The 18,223-nt window shown below is 31.4% G+C and overlaps 1 protein-coding gene across 1 annotated transcript; it reads left to right on the top strand.

Annotated features, from left to right (window-relative positions):
- The first annotated feature begins 431 nt into the window (after positions 1–431).
- Positions 432–6,774, top strand: LOC102581784 (uncharacterized). The gene is made up of 5 exons (XM_006356776.2): positions 432–1,001; positions 1,095–1,222; positions 1,626–1,738; positions 5,549–5,734; positions 6,493–6,774. The coding sequence occupies exons 1-5, from the start codon at positions 595–597 to the stop codon at positions 6,520–6,522; spliced, it is 864 nt and encodes a 287-aa protein (XP_006356838.1). The 5' UTR covers positions 432–594; the 3' UTR covers positions 6,523–6,774.
- The last annotated feature ends 11,449 nt before the right edge of the window (positions 6,775–18,223 follow it).

Raw genomic sequence — 18,223 nt, 5'->3', positions numbered from 1 at the left:
CTCACATTGTTATTTAAACTTTGTAGCGGTTCTTGACTTGGTTGAGACTGCTATGATGAGCATCTTTCTGTTATAGCGGTATCATCACACATCGACATGAATTTCACTATAATGAGAACCGACAGTAATTCGGAGAGTAACAATATATTTAAATTTTTTAAACTATGCATAAATATCTCACGGTATAAATTATCTTTACAAAAGTTTTTATGGATCAGGATTACTAATAGTCTCAACTATCATAATGTAAGTTCAAAATCATCACACTACATCACTGAGACACTGACCATATACAATTTCTAAGCCGTAAGTATATTTAACCTCAATTATTGAAAGATAAATTCAAATCATTTTACAAAATTTAAAAACAGACAAGAATTATGACTTGTCAACATATTTTATTTTTTTTCCAAATCTTTTGGTTGGGTTTTTTCTAAAATTAATTATTTTCTTAGATTTTCTCTCCAACCACTTAATTTTTTCTGGCAAATACAGCCTTGCCCTTTCCAAGGCTGACAATGTCCCAATTTTTTTTTTATATTTTAAACCAAAACTCCCAAAACGGGAATCTTCTTATCAAACAATAGCCACGAAATGGAAGTTGTGGGAACAATGAGCCTTCTAGCCCAAGCTCCCGCCGGAGCTTTATCGGCGACTCATCGTTGTTCCCTCACATTTACCCATCCAGTTCCTCCCCTTTTCTCCCATCGTCGGCCCACTCAAATTTCCACTAAAAACCAAATTCACGGCTCAAAAAATGGACCAAAACCCATCACTCTAGCTAATGCAGAGTCTTCTTCTTCCGGCGCCGGTGCACCTCGTGAAGCTTCAACTGCTACTACTAGTACTGCTGGATCGTCTAATTCCAGTAATGGGTCAGCTTCTTTTAGCCCAGAGGATTCGATTTCCTTCGTGGGTCAAAATAGTGTTCCTCTGGAAGGTGTTATTCAGTTTGAGAAACCCGATTCTAATTCGATTAGTGATAAAATCAATAAATGGGGGTAAGTTGTTTTTGTGCGTTTTTTATCTGATTGGGTTGCTTTGGATTAGTTTGTTTATGTGATTGTGTTGTTGAATTGGGTTTTTATTTTCAGTTGGGTGGCGTTGTTAGCTGGTGGAGATGTTGCGGTTTTGTTGTTGTTCTCTGCGATTGGAAGGTTCAGTCATGGGTTCACTGTTTTTGACCCCGAAACACTGCGAACTGCTGACCCTTTCATTGCTGGTAAGGGAATTGTGATGTTATTCTTCTGTTTTGAAGTTTTTATGTAATTTTGAAGGGATAAGGCACAAGTACCCCTAGACTATGATCGAAATCATGTAGACAAACCTTAACGAAACTAAGGTCCTATTACCCCGAACCCATTTTTTTGTAATTTTGTACACCTTTTTGGCCTATGTGGCATCCAAACATCTCCTATGTGCCTCTACTAAGTGGAGTCACGGGGTGTGCCACGTAAGTCAAAGGATGTACAAAATTACCAAAAAATGAGTTCAGGGGTAATACAACCTTAGTTTAGTTAAAGGTGTGTCTATGAGATTTCGGTCATAGTCTAGGGGTACTTGTGCCTTATCCCTAATTTTGATCATAAAGTTCGAATTTTTGATGATGGTTGTGGGTTCTTTAGGTTGGTTTTTGAGTGCGTATTTCCTTGGAGGATTTGGGGAGGATGGTAAAGGAAAGAATGGTCTGTTTAAGGCTTTCATTGCTGCTACTAAATCATGGTCATTAGGCATTCCGGTAAGTCCTCTTTACATTCTAGTTGATTGGATACTGTAATTTGTGGATGTTCTGGTGGACTAGTTTAATTATCTGGTGGATACCAAAGAAATCCATCATAGGAGTGACTGAACTTTTGACTATCCGGGCTTCCTATTTACAAGTCTAGATAATCAACTTGTTTAACACGGAAATTTAAAAACTCGGTTGAATGCTTCTATTTCACCAATTTAACTAGGAGTAGTTGTAAGCTCTGGTTGTTATTTAACTACCACAGAGCTAGATATTAAAACTTGGAACTTGCTTGGGTGGAGTAGAATTTATAGAACATTGGCTTTACTATCTTTTCAGAAAGAAAGAAACACTTGTGGTTGTTAGTTAACTACAACAGAGCTAGATATTATATTAAAGCTTGGAACTTGCTTGAGTGGATTCGAATTTATAGAACATAGGCTTTACTATCATTTCAGAAAGAAAGAAACACTTGGTTGCAAAAGAAAGAATTTGTGACATGTACTTAATCTTAATTTTATTCAGTAATACACTGACCAATTTTAGATGTTTATGGACAACAACAACATGCCCAGTGTAGTCCCGCAAAGTGCGGTTTGGGGAGGGTAGAGTGTACACTGTACACAGGCCTTACCCCTACCTTAGAGGTAGAGAGGTTGTTCCGATAGACTTGATGTTTGTGGACATAATAACAAAATAACAATGAGAAATCTATGGGTGAAAATTTCCACTATCTAGTAGGTGATTTAATAGTCACTAGATTCTCTTCTAAAAGATAGTGAAATTATAGATACACAAGATTTATGGTCGAGACTCTGATTTCATAAAGGGGGTGGAGTGGTGAATCCCTCGTCATGTGGTAGTTAATTATAGAGGTGGGAAAGTGCAGAACATCATTAGTGTCCTGAATAGATATCTTTAGAATGGGATAATTATTTCAAACACATCACACTAAATATCTTGCCAAAAGTTCTCGGATCATCATCTTAGAATTTTTAGCTGTGATCAATGGGACAATATTTCAGATGGATGAAACCGAAGGATTTTTTGGAAAGAGTTGTGACACGGTGGCATAGCTATGCAATTTGTTACTTTACTGAACAGATTTATGGCTCTTGACAAATTGCTGGTTATGAGGTAGTTGATTGAGGAAGGGAATCTCCAAAAGCTAGAAATCTGATGGACTTGTGAGAGATTACTAGATTGGAAGAAATCACATGGAGGCAAAATTGTAGGTGTCTATGGTTGAAACGTGATGACAAGATAATTATTTCTTCATAAGATGCCAAATATCCACAAGAGTTAATCAAATAGATAAGTTGGTGAGTAATGGAGAGGTTATTGAAGATCAAGACATCATAGAACAAGAAAGACTACATATATCAAAGTTGTATAGAGAGAGGGGGGGAGGGAGGGAGGTTAAAAACTTTCTTTCAATCAGAATGTGCTTCGAGAATCTTGGCTTTTCATCACTAATGTTGGTACTTTATTAAGGCATTGATTGATGTTTAATTTTTTTTTAACCAATTCGAAGGTTTTATGAAAAATACTGATGGCTCATATGTATCTTTGATACTAAAGAAAATCGGAGCTTAAGAGCCTAAATATTTCAAGCCTAACAAGATCATAACAAAGTTGTTAATGACCCTTCGGGGTGGTCCAATGGTTTGGGCTTGGGACTTCCATGTTGGAGGTCTCAAGTTCGAAACCCCTTGCCAGCGAAAGCAATGGGTTTGCCTTCTGGGTTGAGCTCGTCGCACCGGGCTTGCCTTGTGCGGGTTACCTCTCTTATGTGGTTTGCGAGCTATTGCATAGGATTACCCTGTGCGCACCCAAAGGGTAGCAGCTGCGGGTTTCCCTTATCATAAAAAAAATAAAAATAACAAAGTTGTTTATGAAAAGATTGAAGATGTTATGGAAGTTTTATTAGACATATACAAATGGATTTGTAAATAAATATAGATTATAGATGCGATCCTCTAATAGTTTATTTGTGCTCAGACACTTTAAGAAGAATAGAGAGGAATAGAACACCAAGGGTGTGACATAATGATCAATGAAGTGGGAGGAGAACCATGATGAGGCCTCAATTTAAAATTCTAGCAGGGGCAAATAACACTAGGTGCCTTGGTGGACAATGTTACCCGATACTTGCAGTGATGGAGGTAACATGTACTCGGGAAAATAGTTGAGGTGCTCGCAAGCTGGTTTTGACACCACAATCTTAAAAAAGGTGGAGTTATCTTAAAATTAGTCATAAAAAATATTAAAATAATATAATCGTGTGAATTGGAGTTTCTTTAAGGATATTGAAGCTTATGGGATTCAGACAAAAGTGAGTAAGTTGGAACAGAATGGTGTATCTATGCTATCAAACTATTAGTTGTAGTTTATTTCAGCTGAGGGTTTTTCTCCCCTCATAGAGGATAAGGCAAAGAGACCCATTGTTTTTGTTTTTTTTGTTGTTTTTTTTAATGGTGAATGGAGGATCAAAACAAAATGCTGAAAAAAGCTGTACAATTGAGTTGGGATTAGGGGTTGTTAGGTGGGCAGGAAGGGAAAATAACTAAAGTGGTGTCTCAACACTCATAAATTATGCTAATGACACACTTATAATGTGTGTCCAGCATATGGGACAGTTGGAATATTTCAGTGTAATTTAGTTGTCTTTGAAACCATTTGTGAATTGAACCTCTAGTTCTCCTCAAACAGTTCTCTCCTTTTGTTATAGCTTGGTGTTTGAAGTGTTAAATGATTTTGTAAAATCTGGCAGTCTAGTTCAATTTTTGCAAGTTGGTGTTTATATATTGAAACTTTTTTGAGAGGCAAAGATATATGGTTAAGTCATTCTGCTTATGATTCATTGGACAAACTCTTGTAAGAAATAAAACCCCTAGTTCTCATCCACAAGTCCTTTTTTTTTTACAGCTTGGTGCTTGAAGTGTTGAATGATTTTGTGAAAATTGTTGTTTTAGTTCAATGTTTACAATTAGGTGTTCATATATGATATATTGCAACTTCTCCGATTGGAAGAAATTTATATGGTTAGTGAAATTCTGCCTAAGTTTCATCACAAGTCCATGTAATAATAGCAGTGGCGACAGTAAGAAAGAATATTATTTTATTCAGTGGTGTTGGCTGGGAAGATGCTGTCTTGCGTCAAGTAAATGGCAATGGAAAAGTCTTGATTTGAGTAGTAAGAAGTAACAAATCGGTCATGAGGGGATCTTGCCACTGTTACACTCACTCTCTACTGTCTTTGGTAAAATTATAGGGTTATATTTCTTAGTATTTTTCTTGATATTTGGTATGCAATGCTTGCTTTGACATTTCCATGGATGCTGGTGGGTAAGTTATTGTCACCTTACTAGGCAACCTTTGGCCTTCAATTAGAGTTTGATAGATGACTACCACATTCTAGTCTCAAGCTTTCCTCGAATCTTGATTCGGTGGGCACTAATTCCATTATAGTCATGGAATGATGAAGTAGTTCTGTCAATTAAGTAATTTGTTTGACATTTTCCATGTCTTACCTATCATGCGTGCTACTCTTTGTCTTGGGGGAACTATTTGTATGTTTAAACTTGAACATGGTATAATGTTGTACTTGTATGATTGTAGCATGAAAAACTGTTCACTGCAAACATAAGTGTATAGATTAGTCTCAGTCCCTTCCACTTGTGTGGAGCATGACTTTGATCATGGATTTTGTCTAAAAATACTCCTATCAGCCTATCATTTTTCTTCCGTTTCTTGGGCGTCAAGGATTCTTGATTGTGAGCTGACTCTTATTTACTCTCTGCTTCTCTTATTTTGCAGGTGGGTATAGCTCTAAGGGCTGCCTCTGTGGGTCATATACCACCAGTCAACTTCGTAATAGTTACCATGGGGAGTACTGCTGTATTACTCATTGGATGGAGGACACTCTTGTTCAGCATTTTACCAACAGACAAGCCGAAGAAGAATGATGTGTATAAGAGTGGAAACCCTTTTGAATTTCTTGAGGTAAAGTTCTCTTGTCTAATCAGTAACATGGGGATATTAACGGTGTGATAGCTGTTTGTATGAAGTGTTTCTTCCTTTCCTAACATGGTTAGCCTGTTTGAACTACCAAATTAATTCCCTCTGAACTAAAGGCAGATAGGATCCAAGATTTAACCTGTATGGATTTTGGATTCTAGGACAATGATCTTAAGGGTTAATAACTGAGTTCTGAATTTATTTTTTTGTTCATGTTTGGGCAAAAGCCATTGGTTTTGCCGAACTGATATGATAAAGCCTACCTCCGCCCCTGACTTAAGTCATGGAACTTTATTTGCATCTTGATTGTTATGCCTTATATTTTCCCATGAACTAAACCCTAAGATGAAATAAACTGTAAAGCTGGTGGAATAAGAAGTTTGATTAATTTTCTTGTGACAACAATTGGTTAACGATTGATCATTTTTGTGTAAGAGCTCAGGCAAAGTTGATAGTATCATTTAGTTGCTCACTTTTTGGTTGTTCTTGGACAAACTCGGTGTTTTCTTAACCTACTAGAAATTATTCAAATTCTTCATGTTCACCTAAGAGGGGGAACAAAAGGAGTGGGTGTAGACATGCGTTTTCTTTCTATGCTTATTTTGCACATGAATATATACCGAGTCAATTTTTCAGCCATCTTCGGCTATTTTGCCCAGTAACATGAATGTATGCAGTAACCGTGTAAAACATGGCCGTGTATCGTTCCTGTATATATTAAGAAAAATATCCTTTTGTTGCAGTTGCTGACATCATTGGTAAGAAGATGGTGATTGTGTGGTAGCAGTGCACGTGACGTGGTATTGTTGATTAAATTCTAACGGAAATTTTCCAGTTTGTACATGTTATTTCTCATTATAAGTAGATCAATGTAGTTCGTTTGTCTGAGTAACAGTGGAAGAAAATACAGTTTCCATCCATTCCTCACTATACTACAGGTTACTTAGTGTTTGGCCATACATCCCAAATACTTTTGAGAAATCAGATTAAATTGGTGCATGAAAATGGTGGCATATACTTATCAATGTTTCATTCTTGAAAGCATATTGCTGATGCTGCTTCTTAATGCCCTTGAACTCTGATGAGTCGCCTATAAAATTATACTGTGCAAGTAGCTTAAAAATTCTCGTATATACTCCGTCACTAGATAGCATGAGATGAATTTGTGAGTTTATATAGGTAACTAAGTTCTGAAAGTGCCCAATGCTTGTGAAGTCATGTTTTAACCAAGAATGCTCATTGCTATATGATGTCTGCACATATGTATGAGTAGTAGAAGATGCTGTATTCAGTTTCTCTACATAACTTTGTCTAGAATGTGATTATGTTAGGTTAGAAAATAAGTGCATAAAATATTCGAAATCTGTTGTTAGAAAAATCCAACAATATTTTGATTTGCAGTGATGAGACAGACGTTTGCTGCATTATTTCTGGGTGGCAAAGGGCCTATGCAACATGTTAATGGGGAAGGGAATGTAGGTAGGTCGGCCAAACAGTATATGAATAGTGACTAAGTAGTATAATAGAGGCTATGACAAAAGAATACATTGTCAACTTGCCGTCAGTTGAATTTAGTAACTCCAATAAATCACAAAATATTATGCGTTTACGTATAGTTTGAGGAAGGGTTTCAGCCCATGAAGATGAGATGTAGTCGTTAGCTACTCGTGTTTTGTAGCTCACACAGAGATAACTATATGTGTTATAAGACTCTTTTTTGTAAATTATAGGAGAACATTGTTCAAGTATAGCATTCGGTCTTTTTTTTTTCTTGTCTACCTAAGTCTCGGTGTCTTGCTTAGTAGTCGAACTATTACTCTAGGAGTTTTGTAGCTCACACAGAGATAACTACATGTTTTTTCTATCAAATTTCTCTTACTTTAGTCAAGGGTCTATTGATAATAGTCTTTCTATCTTGTAGAGGTAAAGTCTGCGTAAACACTATCCTCTCTAGACTCCACCCGTAAAAATGTAGATATGTTGTTCTACATAACTCTGGATATTATGTTAAATAATTGAGATAGATATACGCAAGCTGATTCGAATGTTGTTTATTAATAGTGAATTAGCAAAGGGTCTGATGTAGGGTTTCTATCAAGTGGATATTTATTTAGCTAAGAAATGCCACTACTCACTGCCTATGCTCAGTTTTGAAATTTGCCTTCTTTTTCTTTCTATCAATAGTGATGTCAGATCAATCTTTGTTTGACTGACTTCCTTTTTAAATTATTATTTTTGAATTTTGCACTCTTTCTTTTTTTCTAATACTTTCCTTTTTCTGATTGATTTAGTGGTCACTCATGTCTTCATTTGGTGTTAAATTAGTCATCATCATCACATTATATCAATGTTTAATTGTGTTTCAAGTCAAACTTCCCGTAATTTCTGATTTATCGAGAAACTCAAATTTCATAAAATTGAAATAATTTTCTACTTTCATTTGTTTGTCTGATTTTAACTTGATATGAAATTTAAAAAAATAAAAAAGTTTTTTCAATCATGAATTTGTAAAAGTGAAAATGTTTATTAATTTGTTATTTTAAACGAATCACGTCGAAAATTAAAATTAAAATATTATCAAAAAATATATTTTTTTAAAACGAATTAAGAAACAGGAGAGGTACTAATATTTTTTTTCATCGAATTGACAATTGCAGATTATATGCTATAAAATAGTTGACCTTTGTATTTGACTTTGTATGAAAATCATGATTAATTTTTTCTTCTAAATTTTCCATTTGTTATACACTACTCGCAGCACTCTCGACCAAGATATTTTTAAATTAAATATTAGTTGAATTACAAACACATATAATGTATCAGCGCTATTTCAATTAGAATTGAGTTTTTTGTATATAATACATGTGAATAAAATATATTTTACTATATTTCAAAAGGAAAATGCTGCCACTTTCGTTTTAAAAAGAACTCGCTATTCTTCACAAAAACGGATGCTAAATATAATACTCCTAATGAAATTTTCCTGTTTTTTTACACGTAATATTAAAGTCAATTCTTTTAATCATTAAGGGGACTTTGGTTACCAGTTAGAGTTATGGAGGTATTAGTTATGCAGATATTGGTTATGTAGGTATTAGTTATGCATGTATTGATTATGTAGGATTTAGTTGTGTAGATATTATAATACATATATTATTTCTTATTGATTGTTTAATTTATTGTAAATTAATACACGTTTTTTTATTAAATAGAAAATTATAAAGCTTGTATCCAAGATAAAATGCAACAGGCCCTTGTGGGAGGTGGGGGTGGGGGGAATCTATAGTGTGATGCGTTGCAGAAATCTATAGTATGATGCGCACAAATAATAAAATGGAACAGTTTGGGTCGGGGTCGGGGGCAAACAGTTTTGGGTTTGTTTTGTGTGGGGGGGGGGATCACGAAACTAAAAAAAATTGAGTTAGGCCAGTCCTTTTTAAATAAAAATAAAAAATTACTCATTAATCTTGTGAATTAATATTAATATATTATTATTTAAAAATAAATAATTAAGTAAACAAATTAAGGGTAAATATGTAATTTTATTATTTTAATCCATGTATAACTAATATCCTCATAACTTATTCCACTTTCTAGCCCGCATAAAATTATACATAGATTTCCTCATAAGTTATGTGAGTATTAGCTATGTAGAATTACAAAAATGCAACCAAACACCACATAAATCAATACATGAATAATTTTTATACATCATTTGGAGACACACCAATCAAACATTGTATAAAATATATACATGAATAATTTTGATTCTATTTACAAACCAAACATGGTATAAAATTAATACATGAATAATCAAATTATTCATGCATTAACTTTGCCCTTATCCAGTAACCAAACGTCCCCTAAGAATAGAATGATCTGATTCATTATACCACAACACTCGGTTACGATTAAATTACCTAAGAAAGTAGTCCAAACTAAACCAAAATTATCAAGACTTTGGATGGTAACTAGATTTTTTTATTTTTTTTAAAACAATAAAATCAAGAAGGAGGGGGAAAAAACATGTTCTATCCATTTCAAAAAGAATGTCCTCTTTCTTTTTTTTGTAACATTTTAATTTCAGCTTTCCACGTGACATGTTTAAGACCATGAGATTAAAGGGCAATTTTAAAAATTTGACATAACTTTAATTTAAAATCACAAGATTCAAAAGTCTTCTTTATTTTCTTAAACTCCGTGTTAAATCAAACTAGGTCATTCTTTGTGAAACGGAGGGGTATAATTTGAAAGAAAAATATCCAAAGAAGTGGATGTAAAATCAAAGTACTCTTTTTAGCTAGTGCTAAACTTGTGGTACTATAGACTATACTATAGTAGCTATTAGGGAGAAAGAAGAAAAAAAAGTGATTGTGTATTTGTAGCAAAGAATTTAATGAGGAAAGTGGCAAGGCATTAGTACATGTTTGCCCTTATAATTCATCTTACACCATATTGGAAAAAGAAACCTTATAGTCTTATATCCCTTTATAGTGAAAGTGGTTACAAAACAAAAGTAGTAGTAGTAGTATAGTGAACATTAGTATTATTTAAAGGGGAATTTCAGGCCCATTGCATCAGCATAACATTAAAGTCACAATTTGTATCTAAGTGGATTTATTTTTTTAACCTTTGAAAGGAATTTACCTATGACCTAGTGGATTTCTTTGAACTTTTTCTAGTGGTTAATTACTTTTATGATTTTAGAGAATGTTTATCGAAAACAATCTATTTATAAATAGGAATAAAATATGTGTGTACTTTATTCTTTTCAAACTCTATCTATAAAATTATATTGAGTTTGTTGTTATTGGTGGTTTTAGGGATCGTTTGGTAAGATACATAAAGAAAAAATAATGTATCCATTAATTCTATGTATTATAACACGTACTTTATTTGTTTGGCACACTCTATTTGATATTATGTTATGATACTTTTCAGAGTGAATATGAATTTAGTCGAGTTTCAATGATAGCGAAAGTTGGACACCAGATGAGAAAAGAACATGGAAAACCATGATATAAGCATTGTAATTAGTTTTAATGCGTGAGTTAGCATGGATAATATATACCATAGTTGCCCCTCAGAACCTTTTTCACGATTTTTTTCATTACATCCATGGAGGGTGCTTTTTAAAACAATATTTAAAAAAATAAAATATGCAATGCATGTTATTTTTAATACAACAAAACAAATATTGTATAAGAAATCATTTCTAGATAATCAATGCAAGCTAACTAATATCAACGATATTAACACACTATTCAATATTATTCTTGTACACTATGTCAAACGAGCGCTTAATGAATGTTTATCTAGCGTGTTTCATGATTTTTTAAAATAATAAATATTAAAATCTAATGGATTTTTATGCAGCACATATATAAGAGAGAGAATCTAAGGTGATTGTGACTATACAATTCAGTATAGAGGGTGACATATCAGATGAAAGTTTAAGACCTGAGAGACAGAGAAAGGGCTACTATTAATAAAACCTATAAGGCATAGTAGATATAACTAGATATACTAACAATATTGTTTAGTTTTCCATTTGTTATATTAATATTGTCCTTGCAATAACATGCTTCATTATTATTATAATTATGTGCACTTGGACCACTTAGTTGTTCAATTTGATCAAATTCTAGATTATACTATATGTTCCCCTAGTGGATTAATTATCTTGTTTTGGACATTCAGGACTAATGCTCATTATACTATGATGGTGCATTAATGGTAAACTTTAATCTTGTTTTTGGAAACAAGTAAAACCATAACAAAATAGGAAATGATATTATTATGATGATTTAATGTGTGAACAAAGTCCTGTAAAGGGAGTTAAAGAGAGAGAAGTATCTTTTAACTTGTCATGTTAAAAAGTATTTTTTAATATAAGACGGTCATGTGAAATTAGGTTAGAAGGGAAGAATATTATTGTGTGTACGATCAAAGTAGTAATTGAAAAAAAGAAAACGAAGATTCTAAATAATATGATACTTTTTTTAAGACAATTGTATGAGTTAGCTCAAAACGAATAATATGACAACATATTAAAAAATAGTTCTAGCTCAATAATGGACGGTCCACACCACACAAAGTTTTCTTCTATTTTATTTATTGATCTCTTTTATCAAACTATCATCATATCTAAATAAGAAATTAATGCTCAACTAATTACTAAATTTTTTCCCTAATCCACGATCTCCGCATCTTTGATAGTGTTAGGGCCAGAAGAGTATGGGAAGGACAGGAAGTAAGTCAGAGACATTAAAACAGCTGGATGAAGTGACGAAAGTCCTTAAAAGCAGAAAATAATTGACATATATCCAACATATAATAAATCCATAAAATACTTCTTTGTTTCTCTGGCCAATAATAATACTAACTCACTTTGGGATCTTCCTTAGATTTTCTTTGGATTTTATGGTTTATGTTTTTCTTCACTTATCACGTGATTACGTTTCCTCATTTATTTCTCTTCTATCTAGCTATTACTATAATATAATATATAATATAGACCATATGAATGAAAGAAAGAAAAAAAAACTATACATTATACTTACGTGTTGAAAGTTATGTGTACAGAACTAGCTGGCTTTTTAGCTGCTGGCTCTATGACTTGCTAGTTTCTATATAGGCTAGATTCATAGTATATAGTTATCTCTTCATTACGACTTTGTATTTTTTAAAATTTTGAAAATAATGTTCTTATTTTTTTGAAAAAAAATAATTAATTTCATCCCGAAAAAAAATCAACAATATTCTCACTTACTTTCATAATTTGAACTTTCAACCTACTGATTGACGATGGAGGTGTGCATTGATTTGAGCAAGCTTCACTCGTCACAAAAAGGGTTTAAATGTTATTTTCGTTGTCTTAATTTATGTGGCATAGTTTAAATTTTGAGAATCAAATAATATAGTTTTGAACGTGAATTTGAGCATGAATTTTTTTTATAGAAAACGGAAATAAGATTTACACAATTGAAAACTATGTTAAAAGAACTATAAATTATGATAATTGATAATTCAAAATATTTAGAGTATATAAAAGAAATACAATCAAAGAAAGAGACTTATTTGATTATCAAAATACGAAAAAAAAGTCGTCAAGTATCAACTAAATACTAACAATGTTTGCACAGGAATGACTAGGCTTCTAATAAGGTCTAGTTACAAGCAGAATATAAAAAATTCAGAAAATTTGGTGAAATGATTATGAGACTAAGATGAATTGAAGCTAATCTAACATTTGAACAACAAAACTCATGGCAAATGATCTCAATAAATTGATAAGGTAAAACTGGATTTAGATTTTACTTATATTAAGATAAACTAAAGATATCTGGTTTATCGATTAAATTGATTTGACTTATATTAAGATAGCTACATAAATTCTATAGCATGGTCATTGGTGTAATTAAGCTATGCCATATAGTTTAATTAGCTTATTTTTTCGGGTGGTGAATATAATAAATTCCACATTACTTTGATGAAAGTTTAATTTCAATTCTACGAAATTTCTTTTCCTTCATATATTTTTATTTTGCCTGCTATTTATGATTCTGACCCCACAAAAATAAGTGAAACAGCTAACATATTACAAGAACTTTCATATTATGATTATTAATGATCCACTTATGAAGGGGAAGGTGGTCAGATTTTTTTTCCTCCAAATTTCTTGGAATTAAATTAAATATGTCATTCTCAACAAGAGGGGTGAACCAAATTGAATCTCCTATAGCAAGGGGAAAATAAACTAATGACTACTTAGGTGATGTTGATTTGGCAGATTAATAAAATTGGTTGTCTCAAATCAATTTTAACAGGAAATCTTATTTTTCTGCTCAATAATTCTTAAAACAATAAATCTATAAATTTATAATTAGCAAACATCTCTTAATTAGAGGTATTGAGATCAAATCTAAAAATAAAAAAAAAATCTTGCTGAAGAGTATTTTTTTTTAATCGATTGATACAATCAATACATATATTGAATATTGATCAATAACCCACCCCACCCCCCTTATCCCAATTTTTAGTGAATCTACCTACCTACACCTCTTGGAACTAAATTTACCATATATTCTCAACAAGAGGTATAAACCAAATTAAATCTCCCTTTGCTCTCGACCCAATAACAAAGGAAGATTTGATCCCCTGCAAGCATTAAAAAGAGAGATAACTAACTATTGATAAGATGAAAACGATTTTTTTTAATTTCATTTAAAGGCCTCGAATCATAAAAATCAAATATTTTACGAGGAATAAGTGTTTTACGTACCTTTGCAGAGTATTTATTTAGCGTAAATTCAAATTAATCTATATTTCGAATGTGAAATGATAAAATAAAAAAGATAGAAAAGACCACACTAATAATGATTTCATGGCAGGGAAAATCTATTACTGTTGTTTGGTGGAATGACTCATCATTACCATATTATCAAAACAAATGAATCCACACGCATAAATCCCTTCAATCTTAGTACTTCCCTCCCCAAAAAAAAATAAAAAAAAAAATAAAAATAATCTTTACTCATCATTTTATTTTTTCTCTTTATAAGATTCAAACCAAATGATTTACATTTGGAAAATCTGTCTCCACGAAGACCTATATCCATGCAAGTTTTAGCATGCAAATATAATTTCTACCACTTTCATCACTATAAAGAAAACATCCTCCATTACTACTTGTTCTTAATTTTCATAAAGTTAAAATAATAAGTGCTCCTACGCCCAACCACTTATATCTTTCTTTTTTTAACTCATTATTACCCACGACCACTAAAAGTATATATTTCTTCTAGTTTGATTACCACTTAATTATAACTATTTTCAAGTGATCATGCATATAGCTTAACAACATACTTAGTAACTAAGCAAGTTTGGTTATTAAGTTTCTTGTTTATATCCTCCTTCGAATTCTTCTCGATAGAGAGATTCATTTATCGTGAAATTTTCGCGTTTTGAAATAATTATTTAGTAAATATCTTTTTTTTTTTATAAATAACTTATCTTACATTTTATGGATATCTTAGATGATGGTTTAACGATTATTTTGAGTAAACTGAAAATTTATGATAAAACGTTAGATTATGGGTTAAGATTTTGTAAGTTATTTCGACATTAAATGATAATATGATATTTTACTTGTAAGATTAAGAAATACGTGAATAATTATTAGACTCGAAACTGACGTTGCACAGAAGGGTAATGTTTGCAAAGGTTATATATATTTGTACAACTTCAAAGTAAGAGGGGAAATATTTAAATGATGACCTAATTAAAAAAAACATTTGCATAAATCGACTTCGTTTATTATCCGTAGGTACACATTACATATCAGGTTACTCTGTCCATTAACGATAGCGACTTTAGAATTCTCAACTACTTTATTAGCTACTAAGTACTAGGTCACACTCTTGATCGATAATTAAATAGGTTAATGACACTAATTACACTCATGTCATGTCATGTACTTGGTAAACTATTGTTTAACGGTATAAAAAAGGGAGAAAATTATGTTAAAAGAGGATGAGAAATTAATGTTGTAGCTAGGGTATAATTAAGGTGATAACATTATAAAACAATTAATTTTTTCTTTAATAATAATTGTTTCGTTTATGTTGGAAAGAAGAGAGAAAAAAACAAAATTGTAAACTATTGATTAGATCCCGTGAATAAAAATAAACGAAACAAAAGGACAGCACACAAACAATAAAGAATAATTAAAGATGGTGTATTAATCTTAGCTTTTTTAAAGTGGAAAAAACATTCTGCAGTGATTTATATCCAAAAGAAGACTTTCGTCTTTGATTAACATGTGGAACAACAGCAAATTTCTAATATAAATGACTTGATTATATATAAATTAATAGATTGTGAATTTAATAAATAAATTATTAGAGAAAAAGCAAAGAAATTAATTTCTTTTTGAGGGGCCTTTACTAATCATTCTTGGAATATTTCAAGAAAATTTAGACCCACTTCTACTTTATGTCTGGCAGCAGGTGTTGACTAAGCACTTATGTTTTTTCTTAGAAAAAGCAACGATTATAAATCAAAGGCAAAATAAAATACTAATAACAAAAAACTTCACGTAATCTGGTAAAGCATGCCTTGCATATGCAAAAGGAAAACATAGAAAAAATTAGAAAGAAAATAAAAAGATAGTATAAAAAGATTCTTATTATAAACACATTTTAAATTAGTATACCATATAGAAACGTCAACAATTTAGTTGCTAATCATATCATATTTGGAAAGTTTTCCAAATTATCATAATCCCGAATTTTTTAGAATTTATGGATACAGTACAAAGCAAACGATACATAAGTTATATATCAGATACATAACTATAAACCAGATTCATACTGATATATGTTTTAAATAATTGAGGCAATGTATCAACAATAACATTTGTACTAGATATATTGTACAAAAACAAAGTTATAATTTAATAGAGTAGAGGTGAAGTGATGATATATCCGAATGTTAAGAGAGGGGAAGAAAAAGAGATTTTTATAATAAATTGAAATGGTAGAATTTTTTCTTAGAGATTATGTTATCTTAAGTCACACTGTCACAATAAGTTATTTCGAAAAATTGTCTAATTAAGCTCTTTTAACTTGTAAGTATGTTAGTCAATAAAATGGTTGATGCTAATGATAAAGTTAAATTTTGAGCATGCTATTTTTTGTTGTACTGATTATTCATACGTGTGAATAATGAGATTTCACACGAAAAAAGAGCAGTGGAATACTTTAATTTTATGACAGTGGGGGAAGAAAGAAAAATCCAATATTGTATTCCTGAATTATACCAGAATGTTTTTGGCATAAGGTTGTTATAAGTCTTAAATGCTAATAATATATATATCCTATTCTTTTGTTATTTCCTTTATAATGTCGGTAACATTCTCTTTTTTTAAAAAAATAATAATTATTAATACTAATACTGTTATTTATATTATTCACAAACAAAATAAAATAAAAATAATTAATAAAGAAAAGTTCCTATAGACAAGTATCTAGTATTGACAATTAAGTAATTGTTGCTCAGAATTTATGTATGAACTTAAGATCGTTATTGAATTCTTAACCTTCCAATAATAAATCTACCAGAATAAATGTCGATATATAGATATTTTTTAAGTGATACTGCCTAAAAGTGTATTAAAGCAAAAATAAGTAAAATGATATGGTGATAAAATATGTATAGTGCCATTAGATAACTATTTAGCACAAACACATAATATGATAACTTGAGAATACAAAGAATTATTTAATCCTATCAACTAAATACTGCCCTACATTATTTATGTAACTATTACTATCATTTCTTATCCTGTCAATCAAATATTATATCAGATTATACAAGATATATTGGATTAATGGTTTTAATAAGTTAGTTTACATGACTTGTAATGCCATCAAAAGGTACGGTAGAATGAATATGGTCATTCTTTCTTTAACCACATATTTCAAATTAGAATTTTTATAAAACACTTATTAATTTTAATGAATTTTATGTAACACAAACTTAAATTAATTGAATCTCTTATCTTAAAACAAACTCGCAAGTAGAAAAGAAATGACAAAATATAACTATATAAGGTGCTTCTCGACTTCGAATAATTTTCACTTTTTTGGAATTTTTTTGGGAATATAGAATTGTTATAATTCTTTACAAAATCAAAGAATGTAAAATGAATTTCACAATTTTTCACTTAAAAATAATTTCAATTTCTATTCTTTGTTTTTTTAAAAGTGGGGGTTGAGAATTATAATAAAGTGACAGTTCAGATAGTCAATCAACTAATCTATTAAGAATACCTCGTATTCATATTCAAACATAACATCTACATTTAACTATCATTTCCAACTTGAAAACAAATATTACTACTACACTATTTTTCTCCAAAGATTACATTTTTTATGTCCAAACGCTCAAAAATAAGGAGGGAAGTTGAGTTTTTGAAAATGGTTAGCATCTATGATCTGAAAATAAATAAATTGCAGAATGAATGTAGGTGATGGGGTGGTGGGTACGTTGTGAGGGGTGCGGGGGAGAAAGTTGTTGTACTGTATGAAGTGACTGGATGGGCAGGATGTCCAGCCCTTTGCCCCCCTCATATCAGATCTATCCAAAAACCCTCTCTGCCTTTAGCCCTTATGCTACTACTCTTACTGTTTAACATTTTCTTTTTCTTCCTTTTTTTAAAAAAAATTTCCCTTAAATTTTCTGTACAAAAAAGCAATTTTTTTTCTTTTGATTACTGATATTTTATCTCTGTCCACTCTACAACCCCATTGGTTCTTTATTTCGCACTAGATTGAAGTGTCCCTCACCCCCCCCCGCTCACCCACCCACCCACTCCTACTCCATTCTTTAATCTTGCCTTTTACCTAGAATAAAAATAAACAAAAAGCCAAATATAACCTTTGCTCATGTTATTTTCTTCATTTATGGTTT

This window comes from Solanum tuberosum, unplaced genomic scaffold, assembly GCF_000226075.1.
Source record: "Solanum tuberosum cultivar DM 1-3 516 R44 unplaced genomic scaffold, SolTub_3.0 scf00226, whole genome shotgun sequence".
In the NCBI taxonomy this organism is placed as follows: domain Eukaryota; kingdom Viridiplantae; phylum Streptophyta; class Magnoliopsida; order Solanales; family Solanaceae; genus Solanum; species Solanum tuberosum.
The sequence above is the reverse complement of the archived record's forward strand: the minus strand, read 5'-3'. Positions and strand labels throughout refer to the sequence as shown.

Bases quoted from the DNA above. Each gene is read 5' to 3' on its own strand.
- LOC102581784 (XM_006356776.2), top strand. From the start codon at position 595: ATGGAAGTTGTGGGAACAATGAGCCTTCTAGCCCAAGCTCCCGCCGGA. The intron at 1,223-1,625 runs GTAAGGGAATTG...TGGGTTCTTTAG, and splicing joins TGCTGACCCTTTCATTGCTG to GTTGGTTTTTGAGTGCGTAT. The intron at 1,739-5,548 runs GTAAGTCCTCTT...CTTATTTTGCAG, and splicing joins CATGGTCATTAGGCATTCCG to GTGGGTATAGCTCTAAGGGC.